Here is a 24,492-nt window from a genome sequence, read left to right as displayed (position 1 = left end):
ACTCAGAAGGTAAGAGTAATTTCTCCAAGGTCAAGCCTGATGGGAACTCAGGAAGGTCTAATTATAAACCTGTCTCTTTATTCATCACCCTGCTACCATTCAAAGAACTTCACAATGTGTCTAAGATCTATGAAGATTTAACTCAATATGTTGAGAGGCCACAATATTAATGTAGGGAATTTCCCAGATTTTCCTGGGTCAATGTTAATTTAAAATTATTTTACTCTGTTCTCCTCATGGAAATTTTATCGTTTGATAAGTGGCATCAATCCCTCAGTCTTCTACACATATGGATGGCATGAAAAATCCCTCATCAGATGATGTACGCAGGACAAAAAACTGGTTATACTATGCTTAAGGAACTTTGCTAGATGATTCAGTGACCAAAAGGTTAAATAGTATCCTCAAAGGATGTATATAGAAATGCATTATTAAAACAGAGATATAGCACACATGCCTGCTCTACAGTAATTACCACAAATCGAGTGAGTTTGGTATCAATGCCTCTTTGCTCCATCAACATCTCTCCCACAAAATACTGCAGTGGCCTTCATGCTGGAGCTTCCCTGTGTCCAAGCTGCTGTGTCTTCTGTTCCTTCCTCTCGTCATCACCAAGGTGATCTTTCTAAAGTAAGAATCTGACAATGTCACTACCCAGCTTAAAATTCATGTCTAATTGATCCATCCTCAGGATAGTCTAAAACCTTTAGCCAGGTATATGAGTTTTCATTCATTACCCGGCCCTTCCTTACCTCTCTAGCCTCATCAAGACACTTCTATTTATATCACCTGTCTTGTAGTCAACTGAAGGTACTAGATTATTCCATGCCTTTACTAAAACTGCCAAATCTATCTGGAATGCTCCTCCTAATCTTTCCCTCTGTGGTACTCATGGCAAACATCCTCATTTGTTAAGACTCGGCTCTAATACCTCCTCTACTATGGGGCCTTTCCTGGCTGGTCCCATCAACTCAACTATTGACCATTTCTACCTTAATGCTACCACATCACAAGCCATCTATCACATCAATTATGAATCTTTCACTAATTTATCTGTTTACCATCTCCATCTATGAAGCGTTCCCCCTGACTGTCAGGTAGGCAGAAACAACCAGCATCCTGAGATGGCTGCAATTAGACAGGGATCTTCCTCTGGGTACCAATACTTAAAAAGCTTTTGGCACCAGATGAGAGGAGAGGGCCTGGTTTTTCATTATAAATCCCTTTGCTGCACAGGCTAGAGAAAGTATTCATAAGGTGGCAGTTAGAAAATACATCTGCTTATAAGTTTAAATGTACTTAACTGAGAGGAGGGCTCCTAGGATGAACAAAGAACGGAGGAGTAGAGGGAGCCCACGTCACTGAAGGTACACGGTTACACAACGAACAACTCAACTACGAAGTCAGCCAGAGGGAGAAGCGCATTTCAGTAGGGAGGTGATTTTCAGACTCCTCGTCCCTCTCTGCTTTTTTTTAATGTTAAAATACGCTTTGGTATTTGCTGCACATTACTCTGAGATTGTTGATTTATTCTATTCCTCTGTCTTCCCCAAGACGTCCACCCCCTGTGAATTTAGAGTCCACAGCTTCCCAGGAAGGAGTTGTGTATTCCTTCTTGCGCATTATTAACGGAGAGACCCGCAAGGGCTGCAGAAACACACAGCAGCTCAGCGCCCACCAGACTCCTCCTCAGAGCAGAGGCATTATCGCTTATGATTGGACTGTGTACATGGTCCTTTGGCCACCTTTCCATTTCTCTTACTAAATTATTACCTCAGTCAATTTGAAATAATCTTCCAAGCACAAACAGAGAATGAGTTTTCAGCTTGCCAGTCGAGGCAATAATCACGATCACCCCAGGGGGGCTTTTGCAGCCGAATTCCTCAGGCAAGGGAGGCGGTGGAAAGCAAGATCTGGGGAGCAGGCCTGTGTATGAATCCTCACTTGGTTACGTGCAGCTCATAAGACACTGGAGCGGTTATTTAACTTCCTTGAGCCCTAACTTTCTCGTCTGTTGAAATGGTGGTAAAAGTATTTACTTCCCAGAGCTGCAGGACAATTCACAGTAATAGTACAATAAATATCGTCTTCCTCTTCTTATAGAATCTTGCTGGAAGGCTGGATGTGAAGAGTGAGATGGGTAATCTACACCCGTGTTTAGGTGCCGCCTAGATGCCTGTGACAGACTTTCGGAAGGCAACGTTAGTTCCCCTTGCTGTTATATGGGGATACTGACAGACATCGAAGGGCTAATTCTTAGGCTTCTTCTACAGGTCACAAGATTCAGAATGCATGCCATACCCACAATCCCTCTTGGAGGAAGCAGTCAGAAGGGGCCTGTTAAAAATAGGTTATCTGGGCTTCCCTGGTGCCTCAGTGGTTGAGAGTCCGCCTGCCAATGAGGGGGACACGGGTTCGTGCCCCAGTCCGGGAAGATCCCACATGCCGCGGAGCGGCTGGGCCCGTAAGCCATGGCCGCTGAGCCTGCGCGTCCGGAGCCTGTGCTCCGCAACGGGAGAGGCGACAACACTGCAAGGCCCGCGTACAGCAAAAAAAAAGGTTATCTGCTTGGCAACAAACCTCTCCCGAATCTGACCACAGCTGACAGGTCCAGGGACTCGCCCGGCAGCTGAAGGCAGCCATGTGGCTGGACAATGACTTTTGGGGTGGCCGTCACACAGGGCTGCTCTACAATGGATCATGATACGCAACCAGAAAGGTGCCTCTCGTGGGAAATTCTAAGGTGAGCATGTGTGTGTGTGTGCATGAGTGTGTGCGTGTGCGTGGGGCGAGCAGGCTCACGCCTTCACATCATGACCCAGCAGCTGTGTGGGGAGCCTTGCTCACTGAGATGGCTTCCTTGCACTCATATTCTCAGTGTTGCCACCTTGTCACTCTTACCATAATGACCCAGTAGCTGCGGTAACCAGAGCGTGTGGGTTCCTGATGGCCCGAAAGAACCAAACCGTCCATGGTGTGAAGCACGGAGCACACCGGTCCGTCTGCCCTAGAAAGACGTCAGCCTCTGAGCTCGCACCCACTGCTAACCCCACGCACCATGCACAGTTCCACTCTGCGCCATGCATGCGTTTACAGGTAAGATCTACGGGGCACTGGAAAGCTGAAGCTGATCCCCAGGTCATGCCAGTTTATCCTTTCAAACGCTTTACATATGGCGCCATCTGCAGGCTGCTACCCCCCAGAAGCACCTCAGTTCCGTCTTTCTAATGACGGTCCCGAGCTGCCCTGTTAGCCTCTAGATATGTAATGCTATCACTTTAAGTCAGATTATTTCAAGCATAGTGAATGAGTGAAGTCTAAAATGATTCTGTAAAGTAGGGCTACAGCTTTGGTACAAACAGCATGCTTCGAACAAGGTTTCAGAATATGACAGCATGAGGTTCAAATCCCGGCTCCACCACTTATATATATGCTAGCAGTCTAGGGTAAGTCCCTAAACTCCCGAGCCTAAGCTTTCCACAAAAAAGGGTGGCATCGCCCACCCCACATGGTTGTTACACAAAGCTTATAAGACGATTCCTGTACCGCACCTGGCCCGTGCTAACACTCAGATGCTACTTCTCTTCCTCTCCTTAAACCCTCTCCTTAAATGTAGTCACTGGCTTGCTCGCATTCCACATCACCTGCAAACTCCACTGATGGTCTTTGGGAATAATGCATGATCCATCTGGGTCAAACAAACTTTCCAACTTATCAAAGGTAAGACAGACGTTTTACGCACATGCAAAATACTTAACTATGTCCTGCATTTTACTTACGTCTGCTACCCTTCTTCTCTTTTCCACTCCTAAAACAGACTAGTGTCATGCAATCAACATCGAATTTGCAATCAGGAGACCTGGATGTGAAAATGGGACTGGACACTTACTCTTTATTAAACTTTGGACAATTGTCCTTTAGGAATCTCACTTTCAGGCTAGAGATGATAATACCTGCTTCATAACCACCCCCATGGGATATCTGTCAATGTCAAATGTCCTAATGTGCGGGGAAATTATCACACTCAAATTCAGTGTCTACTTTCATTGCTTCCTTGTATTCCCTGCTCTGTTTATATGAATGTGTGCCTTGTATTCCTAGCCTGTAAGCCCACTGGAAGCAGGGACCATATCTCAAATGTCCTTTGGGCTCTCACCGCAGGACGAGCATAGCGCTCAATAAAAGCAAAGGCAGTAGCAACAACAGTATTAACAACGGTAGCAAATATTTATTGTAACCTTTACTATGACTCATGCATGGTTCAAATTACTATGCTGTTATTAAATCATTTAGGTAAGGAATCCTAATATGTGTACTTCATAATAAAGAAACTGCTGAATTGAAAAGGAAAAATTTTAATCTATATTTTATGAGTATGTAAATCTGATTAAGGATTAAAAACAGGCACCTGGCAAAAGGATGACCTGATGGGATAAAGTACAGGAAAAGTCCAGGCACTGGAAGGGAGGTAGGTTTGTCCAACGCATGAAGATTCAAAGAACAGCGGACTTGTTAACACTGAGAGTTCATAAGTAGAGCTATGTTGAAAACTGGACGAGGAGCTCATTATGATGCCCTTAACGGCCCAGCAATCTTACCACAATTCCCTGTCTGTTTTCCCATTCTCCTAAATGATTGCTCTGTCCCTTCTCCTCTCTCAAATCTCCAACACTCCCTCCTTTACACTTACACTCAGCTAATTTCTTTGCCTCCTCGTTGACTGAGAAAACAGAAGCGGCCAGAAAAGAATGTCCACCATCTCCTTCCCCCGTATCTATCCATCTCCCTGCAGCTGTGTCCATCAGCAGCTCTGCCCCCTCCCGCTGTCACGGGAAAGTGACAGGGATCCTGCCAAAGGCCAACTGTTCCACCTGGGCTCTAGGTCCCATCCACTGCCACCACTTACCTCAGAAAGTCTCCCCTTGTCTTCCTATGTTTTCTCCATTAATGAATAAAAATATTGTTGTATTTTTTAAATCTTAAAACTCTTCTTGTCAGTCTCTGCTGGTTCCTCATCATCCTTGACCCTTGATACTGGAGAGCCCTGGGCCTTCCTCCTCTATTCCCCGCTCTTCTCCCTAACTTGCTCCCTTGGGAATCTCATCCAGCCACCTGGTTTTGACTCTTTTCTACACTGACAATCCCCAAATGTACTTCTGCAGCCCAGGCTTCTCTGCTGAACTTCGGAGCCATATATACAACTGCCTGTCAACAGCTGGAGTTGGGAGTTTAAAAGACACATCACTCTTTAAAAAACAAAACAAAAACCTCTTTATTTTGAAATAGTTATGAGACATTGCTAAATAGTACAGAGAGGTCCCATGTACCCATCACCCATCGTCTTCCAATGGTGTATGTACTCTTACAGAAAGTCACATCAGTTTTAGAAGTCAAGCAACAGCAAGAACTCCTGATCCTACCCCAAAAGCCGCTCCTTTCCAATCTCAGGAAATGGCAAATCCACCTTTCCAGTTGTTCAGACCAACAATCTTGACACCATCCTGAATTACTAACATTTTCCCACATTCCACAGCAAATCCATCAGCAAATCCCTTTGGCTCTATCTTCCGAATAAATCCAGAATTTGACCACTTCTCACCACTGTCATTGCTACCACCCTCATCTTTGACTTAGAAAACTGCACCTGCCTCCTAAGCTCTGTCTCCTTACTTCTACCATTACCTCCTATAATACTTTCAATACAGCAGGAGAGTGACCCTGTGTCAATGCCAGGTCCGATCACAATCCTCCAGTGGGTCTCATTCATAGGAGACCCTGTCCAAGCTGCCCGGGTCCTATCGTCCCCTCCCACTGCTCTGTCTCCCATCCCACTGCAGTCACCTGGCCTCCTCGCCGCTCCTCACACAAGCCCCACATGCTCCCTATCAGGACTTTCCACTTCCTAGTCCCTCTTCCCTTCGATAAGAAACAGCTTGTTGGCTGCCTTACTTCCTTAAGCTCTTTGCTCAAAGATTACTTTCTCAATGAGGTCTTCTTCGATCATCTTACTTTAAATTGCAGCAGTCCTGCTGTCTCGCACTTCTGAGTCCTTCCAGGTTTATTTTCCTCTTGAACTTACTACCATTTCACATGTCTGAACTTAATCATTTTGTTTACTGACCCATTTCCACCTCTCCCTGGTGCAGGTTCCCTAAGGTCAGAGGCGTTTGTCTGTGCTGTTTAGTGCTATATACCCAGCACTGAGAACACCTGTGGATACACAGTAGGCACTGACGTTGATTTTCCATTCTTGTATAACAAATGATCCAAGTTCAGAAGCTTAAAATATTGATTCTCTCTCAGTTCCTATGAATCACGAATCTGTTGTGGCTTGGCGAGGTGCCTCTGGATTAAAATCTCTCACGAGGTTATTATAATCGAACCACTGGCCAGGACCGTGGTTTCATCTGATGACTTGGCAGGGTGGGAGGAAGAGATGCACTGCACATCGATGTTTACTCACATGGTTATTAGCGTCCTTGGTCTCCTGCCACATGGGGCTCTTCACAACAGGGCAGCTGGATTCCCCAAGAGTGAACGATCCAAGAAGAAGAGAGCATCCAAGAAAGAAGCCACAGTCTTTTCTTTTTTTTTTTTTTTTCCGGTACGCGGGCCTCTCACTCCTGTGGCCTCTCCCGTTGCGGAGCACAGGCTCCGGACGCGTAAGCCCAGCGGCCATGGCTCACGGGCCCAGCTGCTCCGTGGCATGTGGGATCTTCCCGGACCGGGACACGAACCCGTGTCCCCTGCATCGGCAGGTGGACCCCCAACCACTGTGCCACCAGGGAAGCCCAAGCCACAGTCTTTTTATAACTTAATTTTGTAAATGGTGTCCCAACACTTTTACTGTATGTATTCTGCTGGTTAAAAGTAAATTAACAAGTCCAGCCCACACTCAAGGGGAGGGGATTACACAAGGGATTAAATACTGGAAGGTAGGGATCATTAAGGGCCATCTTAGAGGCTGTCCTTCCCAGCACTCAGTAAATATTTGGTCAATGAATGAACATATTAGCTAATGATACACACTTGCAGAGATCCTGTTCCCAACTTCTCTGGGAACTTATGGATTTTTTACTTTTAATAATTGGAAAAAGGGCAAATAGGACAAATAAAGACCATGTAAAAACTTTAACATGAGAGCCTTTGTTTTCCTTAGAGTCTTGTAACAGAAGATCATTTTTCATAGGACTGCCTATAATTTGTTTATGAGTAACTTCTGTTACATCATATCACATTTCAAAAACTGTATTCTCTTATCCTTCAAGTGTTCTGCCTGCTCCCTTTATTGTGTGCCTTTGACAATCACACTGGAAAAACGGTTCCTTTTTATTTATTTTATTTTATTTTTTTAGTATGAACTCAATACATATTTATTGAATATCTGAATAACAGTATGATTTTTAACTCACTTGGAAAATGCCTTTTTTTTTAAACATCTTACAGCCACTCTGGAGAACAGTACGGAGGTTCCTTAAAAAACTACAAATAGAACTACCATATGACCCAGCAACCCCACTACTGGGCATACATCCTGAGAAAACCATAATTCAAAAAGAGTCGTGTACCACAATGTTCACTGCAGCTCTATTTACAATAGCCAGGACATGGAAGCAACCTAAGTGTCCATCAACAGATGAATGGATAAAGAAGATGTGGCACATATATACAATGGAATATTACTCAGCCACAAAGAGAAACGAAATCGAGTTATTCGTAGTGAGGTGGATGGACCTAGGGTCTGTCATACAGAGTGAAGTAAGTCAGAAAGAGAAAAACAAATACCGTATGCTAACACATATATATGGAATCTAAAAAAAAAAAAAAATCCTTTTTAGATTGGCTCTTCTTTGCTTATCTCCTAAGCTCCTGGCTTTTTGCATTTTTGTCAAGATAGGATATGCTTATCAAACTAAACTCTCACCTTGGAAAATAAAAGAAAATGGTTCTTTAAAAGCAAAGGCATTCAAGAACTGGAATGGAAGGATAATGCTTACAACTATAATAACACACACAGGCTAGCTGAAGGTCAGATGAGAGTAGTATATATTGCACATTTAAAAACCTTGAAATAATCACTATTACGTAGCATTATTAACAAATATATGCCTGGAACATAGAAGGCATTCAATAAATATTGATTACCTCTTCCTTTGTACACACAGCATTTATTAATATCCTTAATGGTACTTCTTATATTAAATTATAGTTCATTTGATACACATGCATACTTTTTTCCCATCAACTGTGAGCCTCTCAAGGGCAAGGAGCTTGGCAGTCTTTTATTTGTTTAGAACACACAGGACAATGGCACTGAAAATGTGCTCACATAAACAGTTCCTGAATGTATTTGGAATGAATAAAACTCACTCAGTTCAGAATCAAATGAGTCAAATGATGACTATACCAAAACCAGAGATAAATGAGCAAAATACTTATTATGAGATTAGGAAAAAAAATTATGAGTTAACATTTAGTCATCTTGTAAAACTGAGTAAATGTAATGCTTTGTAGTCAAGTTTAGTATGATTATAAAATAGCAACCACAAACACCACAAAATTTAGGGGAAAAAAAGGATAACATGAGTATGCCCCCACTTAAATACAGTTGACTGATCTTGGACAAAGGAGCAAAGGCAATACAATGGAGCAAAGACAGTCTTTTCAACAAATGGTGCTAGAACAACTGGACATCCACATGCCAAAAAAATCAATCCAAACACAGACTTACATCCTTTACAAAAATTTACTCAAAATGGACCATATATTTAAATGTAAAACACAAAACTAAAAATTCCTAAAGGATTACATAGGAGAAAATCTAGATGACCTTGAGTGGGGCTATATAACACCAAAGGCGCAATCCATAAGAAAAATAACTGATAGCTAGACTTCATTAAAATTAAAAACTTTTGCTCTGCGAAACACAACGTCAAGGAAGTGAGAGACAAGCTACAGACTGAAAGAACTTATTTGCAAAAGATACATCTAATAAAGTACTTTTATATAAAATATACAAAGAACTCTGAAAACAACAATAAGAAAACAAACAACCCTAGTAAACAATGGGCCAAATAAAAGACATCTCACAAAGAATATATACAGATGGCAGGGCTTCCCTGGTGGCGCAGTGGTTGAGAATCCGCCTGCCAATGCAGGGGACAAAGGTTCGAACCCTGGTCTGGGAAGATCCCACATGCCACGGAGAAGCTAAGTCTGTGCGCCACAACTACTGAGCCTGTGCTCTAGAGCCCATGAGCTGCAACTACTGAAGCCTGCCTGCCTAGAGCCTGTGCTCCGCAACAAGAGAAGCCACCGCAATGAGAAGCCCATTCACCACAACAAAAAGTAGCCCCCGCTCGCCGCAACTAGAGAAAGCCCATGTGCAGCAACAAAGACCCAACACAGCCAAAAATAAATAAATAAAATAAACTATTTTTTTAAAAAAAGAATATATACAGATGGAAAATAAGCATATAAGAAGATGCTCTATATCATATATCCTCAGGGAAATGCAAATTAAAACAACAGTGAGATACCACTACACACCTATTAGAATGGCCAAAATCCAGAACCCTGACACCACTAAATGCTGACAAGGATGTGGAGCAACAAGAACTCTCATTCATGCTGGTGGGAATGTAAAAGGGTAAAACCACTTTGGAAGACAGTTTGGAAGTTTCTTACAAAATTAAACATACTCTTACCATATAATTGAACTCCTTATTATTCATCCAAAGGAGCTGAAAACTTACGTCCACATAAAAACCTGCACATTAATGTTTACAGCAGCTTTATTCATAATGACTTAGAAGTGCCAAGACGTCCTACAGTAAGTGAATGGATAAATAAACTGGTATATCTACACAACGGAATACTATTCAGCACTAAAAAGAAAGGAACTATCAGGCTATGAAAAGACATGGAGAACTGCAAATGCATATTACTACGTGAAAGAAGCCAATCTGAAAAGGCTATGTAGTTTATGATTATATGAGCTAGAGTATATAAATAAATAGACTATACGACACTCTAAAAGAGGCAAAAATATGGACACAGTAAAAAGATCAGTGGTTGCCAGGGGTTAGGGGTGGGGCATGAATAGGCAGAGCACAGAGGATTTTTAGGGCAATGAAAATACTGATATTATAATGATGGATAGATAATACATGCCATTGTACATCCGTCCACACCTATAGAATGTGCAACACTAAGAGTGAATCCTAAGGTAAACTGCGGACTTTGGGTGATAATGATGTGTTAATGTAGGTTTATCAATTGTTTAAAAAAAGAAAGGTACTTCTAGTGAGGAATGTTGATAATGGGGGAGATTATGCATGTGTAGGGGAGGGGCAACTGGGAAACCTCCGTACCTTCCTCTCAATTTTGTTGTGAACCTAAAACTGCTCTAAAAAAAATAGTCTTAAAAAATATATGGGGGGCTTCCCTGGTGGCGCAGTGGTTGAGAGTCCGCCTGCCGATGCAGGGGACACGGGTTCGTGCCCCGGTCCGGGAAGATCCCACATGCCGCGGAGGCACAACAGTGAGAGGCCCGCATACTGCCAAAAAAAAAAAAAAAAATATATATATATATATATATATATATATATATATATATATATATATATATATGGGAATGCCACTTTCCACTCAGGAATAGGAGCTTCAGAAATAGTGTCTTCTGAGACAAACGTGCATTTAATATATATCCTTTCAATTTAAAAACTTATGAAGGGGCTTCCCTGGTGGCGCAGTGGTTGAGAATCCGCCTGCCGATGCAGGGGACACGGGTTCGTGCCCCGGTCCGGGAAGATCCCACATGCCGCGGAGCGGCTGGGCCCGTGAGCCATGGCTGCTGAGCCTGCGTGTCCGGAGCCTGTGCTCCGCAAGGGGAGAGGCCACAATGGTGAGAGGCCCGTGTACCGCAAAAAAAAAAAAAAAAAAAAAAACTTATGAAGAAGATCAAAAGATCTTCATGCATTGCTGTAATGTATACTCTGATAATTATACACAAAGATCGATGTGGAGATATACATTTACCAGTAATTAGAAATAGAGGTACATGTAGTTTATTTGTCTTTAAAGTAAATGTCTTATCTTGAATAAACTAAAATCCATTTACTTACATATAAAAAAAGAGTATGTATGTATTATGGCAGTACGTCAGCTTTGAGTTAAATATTTTTCATACTTTTTACCATTTTTCCATTTTGGTTTAAACTTCAGTCTTTTTATAAAACCTTATTATAAAGTCTTATAAAGTGTCTAAAACCTTATTATATATAAAAGTATCGGTAGGCAGAATTATGGTCCCCAAATACGTGTACATCCTAATCCTTGAGATGTGAAGACGCCACCGTACATGGCAAAGGGACTTCGTTGATGTGATTACTGGTACCGTCCCTGTGATGGGGAGAGTATCCTGGATTATCCACATAGGCTCCCCTCTCATCATATGAATCCTTCAAAGTGAGAACCCTTCCTGGCTTTGGTCAGAGAGAATTATGTGAAGACAGAGAATCAGAGAGATGCAACGTTGCTGGCTTTGAAGATGGAGGAAAGGGGCCATGAGCCAAAGAAGGAAGACAGCCTCTCACCATTGGATTCTCCCCTGGAGCCTCCAGAAAGCAGTACAGGCCTCCCTGCACCTGGATTTTAGCCCACTGAGACACTTGTCTGACTTTTCACCTACAGAAGTTTAAGATAATAAATTTGTATTAAGTCTCTAGGTGTGTGATAATTAGTTACAACTGCACTATAAAACTAATACATGGAGGTGATTTTTTTTCCCTTTTTTAAAAAAAATTTTTTTCAAGGAGGAACACATAAATTGTGTCAAGGTGAAGGTGATTTTAATTGAAACACATGAAATCCAGGTTATCTGAGGAATAAAGAAGAAATGAGGGATGAAAGTCTTGGAGGATATATGGTATTTTTATTCCATGTCCCAAAGAGCAAGGAAGGAAGCGGTTCTATTTCTTGTTGTTACAGAAAGGAGGACAGATCAAAGGGGCAGACGTGGACCCCATTTAAGAGAATAACATAAACGTATCCAATAAATGAACAAGTTGCCTCAGAAAATAGTGGGCGCCTGTCTAAGGAAGAAGAATTATCATTTGCTGAAGACCTCTAACACTAAACAGATAAGACTAGGATTGGAATTCTGACTCAGCTACTAACTTGCTTCTGACCTTGAGCAAATTACTTAACCTCTAACCTTCAGTTTGCTCATTTCAAACTGAGATGTAATACCTACATTGCAGGGCTACTGTGATGATTACTGGAGACAAGGTCAAGTGGAAAACCAGTGGCCGGTCCATAACCAGGGAACGAGAAATGGGCGCTATTACTACTGTTATCACACAGCGCGTACCGTGATTTCCGTAGATGACAGATAATTCCTAAGGTCTTATCATTTATTTTTAGCCGGACATTCATTTAGTATGTGTGGCAGGAACCATTTTCTCCTCCTTTGCAGCTCCCACCTAGGCTCATAAAGCAGGAAGTTCCCCTGATGTGTCCCGAGAAGGTAAGTCCTGCCCCTCTCTTCACCTGTCACTCCTTGGGAGAGGAGGAGTGACAGCTGATGACATGGGGGGAAGAAACTGATTATGGGTGGCTAGTCCCCTCCCTTTCTTTTTGAGATCTGCCTGTGGGGAGAATACACTTTTCTTCTGCTCTCGTCCTTTCAGTGGTAAACGTTTGTGAGACAAAAGGGTAAACCACGGACTTTGGTTCCAGAGAAGCATTATCTGTCCAATACATTCATATGGCTATGGAGCGTTTGAGATGTGGCCCGTCTATGCTGACAGGTACTGTGAGTACACAACAGATGGCAAAGAGTATGCAAAAACAAGAATGCTAAAATATCTCATTCATATTTTTATACCAATTACATGCCGAAATGGTAATATTTAGGACACTGATTACATGCTGAAATGGTAAATACTTAGGACAATTTCACCTATTTTGTGTTTCTTTTCTTAATGTGACTACTAGAAAATTTCAAATTCCACAAGTGGCTCACATCACAGTCCCATTAGACAGCACTAATCCAGAGGCCACCTCTCTGGGTCCCATGAGTGGGAATCAAGTTGGGAGGCAGCCCTTCTGAGAAAGCACACATGCTCTCCAGATCTATCCTTGGGCTTGGCAGGGTTGTCTGAAGATCTGGGCAGGGAGCAAGTACGAGGAAGGCTGACCGTGGAAAATCAAGCCATGGTCGACACTCCAATCCTCCCAACAATAAAGTGACTTTAGTTTCCATCTAGCTGATCCCTCTATCTCTTAACTGATTGCAACTTGGGAAGACAGGATGCTATTTATTGCTCTTTCCCCATCAAACCCCAAAGGTATGACAGAAATATTTCTATGCCCATGGAAGGAGCACAAGCATACAATTCAGATGCAAGCACAAAGCAAACGTAATAGTCCTCTCCAGGTCCTTAGGGGCACAGGTTTCAAAAACATCTACACTGATTGCAGTTGAGAGATCTACTGCAGATGGTTTTCAGCAGAAGCAAACATGGGCATGAGTGGCAAAGCTCCCCAGGGAACAGGATTCTGAGACAAGTGGGATTCCATAGCAATAAGACAGCGACAGTGGCCACTGGGACACTTAACTGGAGGAACACAGAGCTTAAATGGGGAAATGGACATTAGGAAGGCAGAGTGACTGCAGGCAGGGACATGTAAAATAAGTCAGTCTCAGAGAGGAGACAGTCTGGATGGGTATTTTCCCTTCCTCCATATGGAGAACGCACACCGCATTTAACCCCTTCATGGGAGACCTACCTGGCCAAGCTCTAGACAACTGGTTTGACCTGATACGCTGGCAAAGCTAAACTCAGTAAGCTTTTCTCTGCCGACTCTCCTCTGCTCCCACACCAACAAGCCGCTTGCACGCTCTCCAGCCTTCTAGGAATGTGTATTTGGACCGAACTAAGAGCAGGATTCAGGAACCTTGTTTCACTTGGCTGTTTCAGGGCTGGTGATTCGCTTGAGTTTCCTAAATTACACGGCAATGGAGCTGACGCTGAAACTGTTTTAATTTTTTTCTCTTTTTCTTTTAGAGTTTTAAAAAATGAGATGCATGGAAAACTTGGAGTGGGATTAACTTAACTTCAGATTTGCTGAAGAAGCTATACTCCTCAAGTGTAAGAAGGTATATTCTGCTGAAGGAACCTGATATTACCCAGACACCTAACTCAGACCTCTCTGGCTAAGATAGAGCAGAAACCAGGAATATCATCTTTGAACTTTACTTTTGTTGAACTTACGAATTTTGGATTTTGATGTAATTGAACTTTAACTAAAAGGGCAAGAGGATTTGATTTTAAGGATGTCAATTTCTTCCTGGGAATTTAATAATGAGAATTTAAATTTGGGCCATTTTACAGCTGCTGGCCTGTAATACTTGGCATATTTCTACTCTGTTGCTTAACTTCTGATGAGTTTTAATCATCATTCCAGTTGGGCAAAATGTGAGATAGGAAATAGAACAGAGTAGATTTTTAGCCTAGTCCACAGGGAGCCAGAAGAGTGTGCTCTTCTGACCTATGTTAGAGTTTTCAGAAGCACAGGCTGTGCTGCTGTCACTGCTGATCCCAGGAGGACATGCCACGAGGCTCATAGGTACAAGAGGTGTGGCCCCAGGAAGAGGGGACACCAGGACCAGGTCCCGACAGACCCTGGACTCCTTTCTCCCCTCACTGGCAAGAGGTTTCATTATTAAGCTGAATTAGTTAAGGAAACAAAAAGCCCACTGCCCTCTCCTCATCTTTCCATTATGAGGAGAAAACTTTCACTCCAACCAACAGGCAGAAACCATAGGAAGAGCACTTCTGGCATCTCTCCCCTCCTTATTCCTCCCCACAGGAGGAGAGCAGACTTCAAAGCCATGCGTAACGCGGCTACTCCCCGCCAGCCCTGCCTGTCCTCAGTGTGCACTCATCCTTGGCTTCCCTCTAGAATTACTTTCTATAGCAGCTCTAACTAGTCAAATGTCAAACAAGTGTGAACTTTTGTGAAAGACAGACCATTGGGTTGCAGATCCAGGCCATGCTCCCTAATTCCAGCTTTGCCAACAATATTTATTTATTGCTGATATTTACTTTCATCTTCCTGAATTCTAAAAGGGGCTATGAGTGAAGGCGGGGTGGAACCATGATTAAGCATCATCCTCATACTCTATTGCATCCAGGCCCCAGAAAAAAAATCATCTCTTCTTTGAGCTGAGATCCTGGCCTGGGAATAAAGCTGAGGAAACCAGGTTGAAGGAGTGCCCCTCAGGAGCTGCACCCTTACTCTGAGCCCCTTCTCTTTTCTTACACGTCTCTCCCAGAGAACTCCCTGCTTAGCTTGAGTAATATTAAAAAATAAATATGTTAGCTAAAAAATTACAAAAGGAAATCTGTAAAAGGAAAAAATATATTGCAAGTTCATAAATTCAAAGGATGATATAATGATATTACCATGTACACATTCCATTTACATTTTCAAATTCTTTCTGACACGTCCACATCTGGAAAGCTGATTAGAAGTTAAACTATTTTGAGAAACTGAAATTTTAAGACAATCTTTTATGCACTTACCAGACGTATCTTCATTATTATTTAAATTACAAACATTTAGGAAGCTGAAATGCTCCTTCATGTGGGCGTCAAGGTTGGCTGCCGTTTTGGAAACAATATCCTACGACAGTGGTTCTCAAAGTGTGGTCCACAAACCACAAGAGTCCATGACTCTTTCAAGAGGTCTGCAAAGTCAAAGTTGTTCACCTTTTTGACTTTTACCACTAAAACATTATTTACCTTTTTTCGCTATGTTGACACGTATATGATGGTGAAAAAGCAATGGTGGATAAAACTGTGGGGACTTTGCACAATCAAGGGAGTGGCACCAAAATGTACTAAGTGTCACTGTGTTCTCCATCGGCATTTCACTTGAGAATGTTCTTGATGAAGGAGTAAAAATGATTGATTTTATTAAATCTCAACCACTGAGTGCATATCTAAGTGCATATCTTAGATATCTGCATATCTAAGAACTGAGAGATACACATGAAACATCTCACTGTGTACTGAAGCGTAGTAAGGAAAAAGCATTTGTGTGACTGTCTGAGTCATGAGTAGCTGAAGCAGCTGCTTTGGCACGCATTACCATTTGTGCCTGAAAGAACAACAGGTAGACAAACTATAGCTATTCAGACGCGAACATGCGGCAAACATTTTCTCCAATGTGAACAAAGTGAGCGTGTCACTTGCAGGAAATTAACTCACCGTATTTGTTGCCAATGATACAACTGAAGCTTTCAAGCAAAAATTCGAGTTTTGGAAAACTTGTACCTACCACTGTGAGCTTGACAACTTCCCAATACTTAAAAACTCACTGGATAAGATGGGCGTTCAGAATAACCCATGTGACTTTGTTGATAACGTATAATGCACTGTATCAACATTTGGATGATTTGTATAACCGAGCGAGCCAATTTTCCAAACTCTGAAAGCATTATATTCCAAATCACACATGGGTAGAAGATGCAATCAAAGTGCAATCCAAAACAACAGTTTTAATATAAGAGAGCACAGAAAGATCAAGGATAGGGTTTCTGACTCCACACTACACCTAGTCTTTAAGAATTTATCATTTGTTGAGTTTTACAGTAGCTTCGAAGAACACCCAAAATTACACCATAGGCTATTAAAGCACTCCTCCCTTTTCTACCTTGTATCTGTTAAGGCTGAAAGCTCTTCATTTTCTTCAGCCAAAACGACAAAAATTGAATACAGAAACAAACGCGAGAACCCAGCTGTGTTCTATTAAGCCAGACGTGACTGTAAAATGATGTCACTTTCATTATATTTTTCTTTTTGAAATGCTATATTTCCATTTTCCATCAAGAGATGCTATTCATGTCAACCTATAAATGGATCTATATATGAATTAACCTATAAATGAATTAAAGAAATATTTTTAAAATGTCTTGGTTTTAATTTCTAATATGCTAAATATCAACAGATATTACATAAACAAAAGCTTTTTAGGGTCCTCAACAATTTTTAAGAATATTAAGGCATCCAAAGATCGAAGGATTTAAGAATAGCCAACCTAGGATAATAATTATTTGAACAACCACACTGAGGAGTGCCTGCTTTATACTATGCTGGGTACTGAAGCGTCTGAGAGAAAAGGCAACAGCCTTGCCCTCAAGGGACTTCTAATTTCACCGGGAGTGTAACTCTCAATTATAATAATTTTACTATAAAGAAAAGAAACCCTTCATTTTAGGTTTCTTACAGGCATTTTTTTTTTTTTTTTTTTTTTTTTTGCGGTACGCGGGCATCTCACTGCTGTGGCCTCTCCCGTTGCAGAGCACAGGCTCCGGACGCACAGGCCCAGCAGCCTTGGCTCAAGGGCCCAGACGCTCCGCGGCATGTGGGATCCTCCTGGACCGGGGCACAAACCCGTGTCCCCTGCATCGGCAGGTGGGCTCTCAACCACTGCGCCACCAGGGAAGCCCCATATCATGGTTTTTAAGATAAATTTATTCTTCCAGCAAGTAGTCTAGATAAATTTATTCCTCTAGCAAGTAGTCTAGATAATAGAATAAGGGAGGATATAGTAGCCTAGTTCAACAATTTGAACAGTCATATGAAAAAGAGATGCCCTTATGCTGTTTCCACAGCTACAGAAGGCAGAACCAAAAAGTGGGAAATATAAGAAGAAAGAGAAAGATTCCTTATACATATGTGTGTGTGTATAAATAAATATAGAAGCAGAGGTAGTGCCTTAATTATCAATAGAAATGCCGCTTGAAGGTCAGAGGTCAGACTAGAGAAGAGGTTCTCAAGGATTTTTCCGCTCTAACTCAAAGGAGATACATTCCCATCAAAAACAAATGGTAGGAGCTGAAACACAGGGTGCACGTGGGGTGGGGAGAGGGTGGTGAACGCCTACCCAATTCCAGGTTGAAAAGCATCAGGCTTCTAGGATACTAGAAGACCTCTTCTACTTCTGTGATTACCTGGTTTTGTTTTTTTTGTGTTTTTTTTGCGGTACGCAGGCCTCTCACTGTTGTGGCCTCTCCCGTTGAGGAGCGCAGGCTCCGGACGCACAGGCTCAGCGGCCATGGCTCACGGGCCCAGCCGCTCCGCGGCATGTGGGATCTTCCCGGACCGGGGCACGAACCCGCGTCCCCTGCATCGGCAGGCGGACTCTCAACCACTGCGCCACCAGAAAAGCCCTTAACTGGGGTTTTTAAGGAAGGATTCGGGCCAACTCAGTAGCATTTCCTAAGTAGGATGAGGATTTTCCACGTCCTTATTTTTGGATGTAGCTATACCAGCAATTGAGAGCGAGTGTTGAGTGTAAAACACGAAGGCTGGGGTTACATGCAAGCACCCCCTTATCTAACCACATCATGTCTGAACCAGGCAAACAGTGTTCTGACCTGCATTTCAGCTTTGTCGACCACTTTCCTAATTTCTAACTCACTAACTTGTTCTCTGCAAAAATGCTTCTAATGACTGAATCGGAAAAGCAATAAGAGAGCAACTCTGACCTGACTCAACTGAAATGCAACCATTCAGAATTGGAGCCAATGCACTTTAAACGTGTATTCTTTTCCCTTCTGCATATGCATCACCTCGAATGTCGTGCAAATTCACTCTTGGCCTACATGACATAATGATGCTCCCCAGGATTTCTTCAGATTCTGCTCTGAAGGCGAAGCGCCTCCTCTGGCTTATTTCATTATGGAACGGGTACTAAGTTCAGGCTTTGGGACGTTCCTCTCTGAATTGACTGCTTACTGTTCTCGTTAGGCTCTCTGGATGTTCACCAGTTCTTTCCAAACATTTGGCTCTGAATTAAATGTGGGTAAACGTTTCAAAACTGCACACTATATATGAGTAGTATGCACTTATTTTACATTTTTAACACCATGTACAAGCTGTGGCAACATCTGGTGTTTTGCAAACTTGGCCACATCCAGATGCATTTCCTTTTCCGAATGTGTCCTCTGCCATGTGAGGGCTGTATTTCAATATGAATTTTACACTCTTTCTCTCTCTCTAGGATAGCACTGCGAGATTTCAAACATGCATTGTACCTAAACGTTATACTTTCCCTCTCTGAATGGAAAATCTAAAGCTTGCCAATTAATAAAATGAGAACAAATATAAAGCTAGACTAAAACTATCAAATTAATCTATCTCTCTCACTTTTCTATACCTTATTTGACTTAGTAGAAAACTACCTCTTAACATAGTTTACAGTAAAAGAATATCTTGCTGAGAATTACACCATCTGAGCTAAGAGAAAGCAATGCCACAATTAACTGACTCAATCCCTACTGCGTCAGCTATGCACCTTTTCCTCAGGAAAAAATGCACATATGTCCACAAACAACTGTGTCATACATCTTCTCGTGGTTGGAGGGCATCTTAAAGATATACAATTAAGAAACTAAGGTGATGAGAATGTGCTGTAACTTAAAGCCATCTGACTTAAAACATCATAAATACCAACTAAAACTGAGTAGACTGTACATCCAACTCCTAAGTTTGTTTAATCAGGAGTAAGTAATTGCTGTCGGGAAGTCTAGGCTGTCTGTCCACCCCATACCGTGCTCACAATTAGCACGTGGCCCTGGCTGGCCATGCTGGGCTTTGCCTCTGCCCTCATATAACGTATGTAAAACCTCCTGCACCCTGGGCCCCTCCATCCTCCTGGCCAGTCAGGTCGTTTGTCAAGCTCCTTCAGCCGTTTCATAGATCCCAGCTCTGGAGCCATTTCCTTGGATTTCAACTCCCCACTTGGTTCAGCCCCTTCCCTCCAGTATGTACTTGTGGCACTGCTAGTACTCACTTGGACTCAAACCTCTTCTCATCCTTGGAGATGCACCCAGTATTCGCTGGACTCTTGTCTTTCCCCAGACATTGTGAGGTTCCTGCCGGGCTTTCCTCATTTAGACTCAGCCCTGCTCTGGAAACATCCCGAGACAGGGTGCTCCGCTTGGACTGAAAATGCTTGGGGCTCTCTGGCCCCACTGTTCTCCCACAGTCCCTACAAAGGCTCCAGGTCCCTTGACTCTAGCTGTTGGTTTCTATGACTTCTTAGAAATAGTACCATTCAGTGGTTAAGAGCAAAGACCCTGGAATAAGCCTCCTTGAGTTCAAATTGTGGCTCCTCTATTACCAAATTAACTTTGTTGAACCTCTATTTCCTCACCTATTAAAAGTAGGATAACACTATCATCTATTTCAAGATTCCTCAGTCACTGCCTCTGCCTGAAGGAGGCAGAAGTTAACAGAGATTCCTGAGGCGAAACCACGTAGCTGGTTAAGTGGCAGGTTCAAACTTCAAAGCCATGTGACTCTAAACCCGTGCTCTTTTCAAATATATCACGCTACATGCCTTTACAATCATCCTTACTTTTTTCCTTAAAAACAACAAAAATGATTATCTCCTCTTTATAGCAGTGGCTGTAAAATTTAAAACCAAGTTATTAACTAAATTCATTGAGTTACAATAATAAGGAAATGAAGTCATTGGTTATCCACAACTATTAATCTAGCAAGTTAGTTAAAACTAGCATTCCCCACAGATGTTTGAACATCTACCTGGGCCAACCTCCAGATGAATGACTTGGATTCTTAGCCTCTACACTCAATTTGCATGATAATAATAGCTATAATAAAAATTCATGGGATAGGGTCCTGGGCAGACTTGCCAACTTGGGGGAAAGAGAAGGCAGCGGCAAAGGCAGGGAAGAGAAAATGAAAGGAAGTTCCAAACGCAATGCAGTTCAGCAGTTGAGACCAGCAGCTGGGAGATTTTCTAGGAGAGATGATGCCCCGTGTCCAAGCAATGAGAAATTCACATTTGTTGAATAGTGAGAGGGCAAGAAGGGGAGGAGAATAACCCACATTATCTATTTTGTGTGAAACTCTACAATGTTAAAGGATCGAGAGGAGAAGTTAGAGTCCAATTAAAGGGCTCAGACCTGGGCATGGAGCGGACATTGGAAATTGCCACACAGACTCACATGGGTAATTCTACCACCAAGTCATGTACTACGTAGCATTCACGTGAAACTGTTTTAAGACCTGGACTTAATCATCGCTAAGTTGGTAGCCTGGCTCTGAGTGCAAGTAATGTGGGCTTGGCACTGGAGGTTCTTTCCACTTGTCAATTGGAAGGAACAGGATGGAATATTTACTATAAAATGCCATACTATGAGAACTATAGCATGAACAAAATGTACGTGCAAATTAGAACAGTTAAGCCTGATTTATATTGCCTGCACAACTGTGATAGAGGAAAATGATCTCCCAATTAAAATACCTCATGCTTAACAAAAAACAAAACTGCCAAACATGTAAGTATTCCCTATTTCAAGAAAGCAAATAAAAACAAAATCGACAGAATGTAAGAGCAATTTTCATTTCTTCTAAAGCGGCCAATCTACTTTAAACTCTTATCTTTTTGGTTACCTTGGTCACAGCTTTTGGAGAAAAGGTCACTGAATCCACCACAGTGATGAGGTCACCTGGGAGGAGACGATCAAAGTACTTCATGCAGGCGTCATAGGCGCACAGCCACTCGGGGGAGGATGCCGGGACTTGTTTAACGAGGTGAGGGTCTCCAGTCCAGAACAACTTCTGTAACCAGACGGTGTACAGAGAGCTTGGGGAGAGCATGCGCCCACCCTTTTCAGGGATTCTGGGAACAAGTTTGGAAATGGATAAGATATTTTGACTTGAAAGGACTGGCTCCAATGCCTCAAGAGGATTCATGTTTTCATCTGTCAGCTTTTTGTAATTAAGACCTATCGGAAAGAAAAGGGGAAAAAAAGAGAGTAGTTCATTCCCAGATAACCACACAGGAGCTTTCAAATACACACACAGCCCCTCTGCGTGGCTGAATGAAAAGATTTAGTTAACAGCACAGCTTCGCTTGTCAATGAGATCCATCAGAAGATCTGAGTTCCAATCCCTGCCTGCAACTTAACCAACTGTGCGACCCTGAACAGGTCACTCAACTGCTGTGAGCCCCAGTGTCCTCATTTGTATCCTGGAGATGGCAATATCTCTTCGCTTCTTCAATCCCCCCATGGCACCTATGTCTTCTATCAGTGCTCTCACCAAACTGCACTATATTCGTTATTCATCTAGTACCTCATCAACTACCTGAAGGCAGGGATTGAATCTTACTCCCTTTCCTCTGTGTCTAGTCCAGGGTCTAATTCAGCTACTCAGAAAACCACTGATAAACTGAAGTAAATACTCAAAGTTGTTATGAATAGCAGATGAATGCAGCTTTGCAAGTGCCTTGTAAATTGTAAAGTATCATACAGATTTGAGAGGTATTAACACGGTTAATTTCTTAGTTATGAGCTACAGACACCATCCTAAAGATTTCCACAGGGCTTCCCTGTTGGCGCAGTGGTTGGGATGCAGGGGATACAGGTTCGTGCCCCGGTCCGGGAGGATCCCGCATGCCGCGGAGCGGCTGGGCCCGTGAGCCTGTGCTCCGCGACGGGAGACGCCACAACAGTGAGAGGCCCACGTAACGCAAAAAAAAAAAACAAAAAATTCCACAATTTATCAAAGATTCAAAGGCTCTTATTTTAAGGGTTCCATACATACTTTAAACATGTAGGTCCACTTAAGTGAAATCCTGCCAAATTGCCTATTGGGAAGCGTCTCAGTCTTGTCATTTATGTAGATAAAATATAACCAGTGGAAGCAGGGAAAACACCTTTGGCGTACTAGTCAGAAGCTTTGGATTTTAGTACCAGGTCTGCGTTACGTCATCGTGTGACTTAAGTTTCTCCGGTATTTAAGTCCCTCAACAGTAAGTAAAGGAGCTGGAGACAGAATAAAGTCTATTAGCATAAAAATACTGTGGTTTCACAGTTGTGCCAGCCACAATGCAGGAACAGGACTGTATATAGAAAATTGCCCTAGATTACATTTACAGAATGAGTTCAAGCAGGAAAATGATTAACTTACCTGATGCAACGACCTTAAACTTCTTTAGCAGCCGAATGTGGGTTTCTGGTTTAATGGTGTATTTCCCCAAATCTGCACAGCCACAGCTTTCCAGCAGAGTGAAATAATACAGCAGTCTTTCATGATCAAAGCCATCAATCGTGGGGTAGATATACTTGGCCATGTGCTTGTGAAAGGCTTCGGGACTGGTCTTCAACGTCTCGAAGAGATGAAGGGACTGGGCTCGATTTTCAATTTCTACTGTGGACAAACTGAAATTAAGAGAAAAAGAAAGTATGTTAAGATTGGTAAGATTTGGTTCCTTTATTAAACAACATGTTTTTTGTTTGTTTGTTTATTTGTTTGGAAACCTAGGAAGAAAGGCTACTTCTTACAAATCCCTTCTTGCTGCCTAATCAAAGACAGGAAACCACCAGTGTGTGCAGGCAGTGTATATAAAGGGAAACAAACGTGTTTCAAATGGTACTATATGATTTTCACGTTGTCTCATGCGGGGGTCTACAGTACCCTGTAGTTCTCTACAGAGAACTGCCCAGTGCTTACTAGCTAGGAAATGAACCCAGATCTGTCACCTTCTACTATGCATTATTTATTCATATCACAAGAACAATTTAAAACCTGAGCTTCCTTATAGAAATGTAAACAAATTTATTATTTCAGGAATTTAGGAAATAGAGAAGTGAAGAAACAACCCCAACTTTTAGGCATAAATTTTATATCAGAGGCTTGAACTGACAGTAGACATAACCTTGATACTGTGTTCAAACAGAATTAAACAGAATTAAAACAGAAAAGAAGAGATACTTTCACTTGAATTACCTGTAGTAACGAATGCCACTTGAATAAAGCACACATCAATATTTTCATCCTGCCTTAGCTGTCTTTATAATGTTATTTTTTTAAGTCATTTAAGGTTAAACTCTTGAAAAAAAAATTTAAGGACTTCTGCTTGGTTGATCAGTTTGTGCTTTTTGGGTGACGGGGAGGGCTTAATTTTGGTCTCATGCTTCTCCCTGGACAGAGCACAGTGCCTCCTGCCCAGCATAATCCCAATGCCCCAAGCGGGATGAGTTTCAAGCTTTCTAACCGTAAGAGGCCTTCAAGCAGCCTTTGGCACTAACAGAAACTCCCAGCTTCCAGGGTTCGTAGAGTAGCAATGAACGTACCTAGGAGCAGGAAGTGAGACCTCTGACAGGATCAAAGTTAGGTTTCATATCATTTAAAAGCAACTCTTCTGAAATACGATACCCTGTTTATTGGAATTCCCCCTAAGTGCCAAGACATGTTTTTCTTTTACGTAAAGTTAATACACAATATACTTTAAAATTTGTATCAGGATGTGATAATACTTGGGATAACAGCAGCGATTTATAAAGTCAAAATATCAAGCAATTCAAAAATGCTCTTTTAACTTTCACTTCAAGAGAAACCCTGTTTTTCTATTAAGACACGGTTTAAACATTTACAAAAATAT

General features: G+C 42.2%; 1 protein-coding gene across 1 annotated transcript in view; it reads right to left on the bottom strand.

Annotated features, from left to right (window-relative positions):
- The window catches only part of NBAS (NBAS subunit of NRZ tethering complex), a 336,980-nt gene that overhangs the window by 79,689 nt on the left and 232,799 nt on the right, over positions 1-24,492 (bottom strand). Inside the window, exons 43-44 of the mRNA XM_060168734.1 lie at positions 23,019-23,269; positions 21,498-21,832 (exon numbers count right to left, since the gene is read on the bottom strand). Coding sequence (XP_060024717.1) covers positions 21,498-21,832; positions 23,019-23,269 — 586 coding nt within the window. The remainder of the gene's footprint in view (positions 1-21,497; positions 21,833-23,018; positions 23,270-24,492) is intronic.

The sequence above is a fragment of the Lagenorhynchus albirostris genome, chromosome 13, assembly GCF_949774975.1.
Source record: "Lagenorhynchus albirostris chromosome 13, mLagAlb1.1, whole genome shotgun sequence".
Classification (NCBI taxonomy): domain Eukaryota; kingdom Metazoa; phylum Chordata; class Mammalia; order Artiodactyla; family Delphinidae; genus Lagenorhynchus; species Lagenorhynchus albirostris.
The sequence above is the reverse complement of the archived record's forward strand: the minus strand, read 5'-3'. Positions and strand labels throughout refer to the sequence as shown.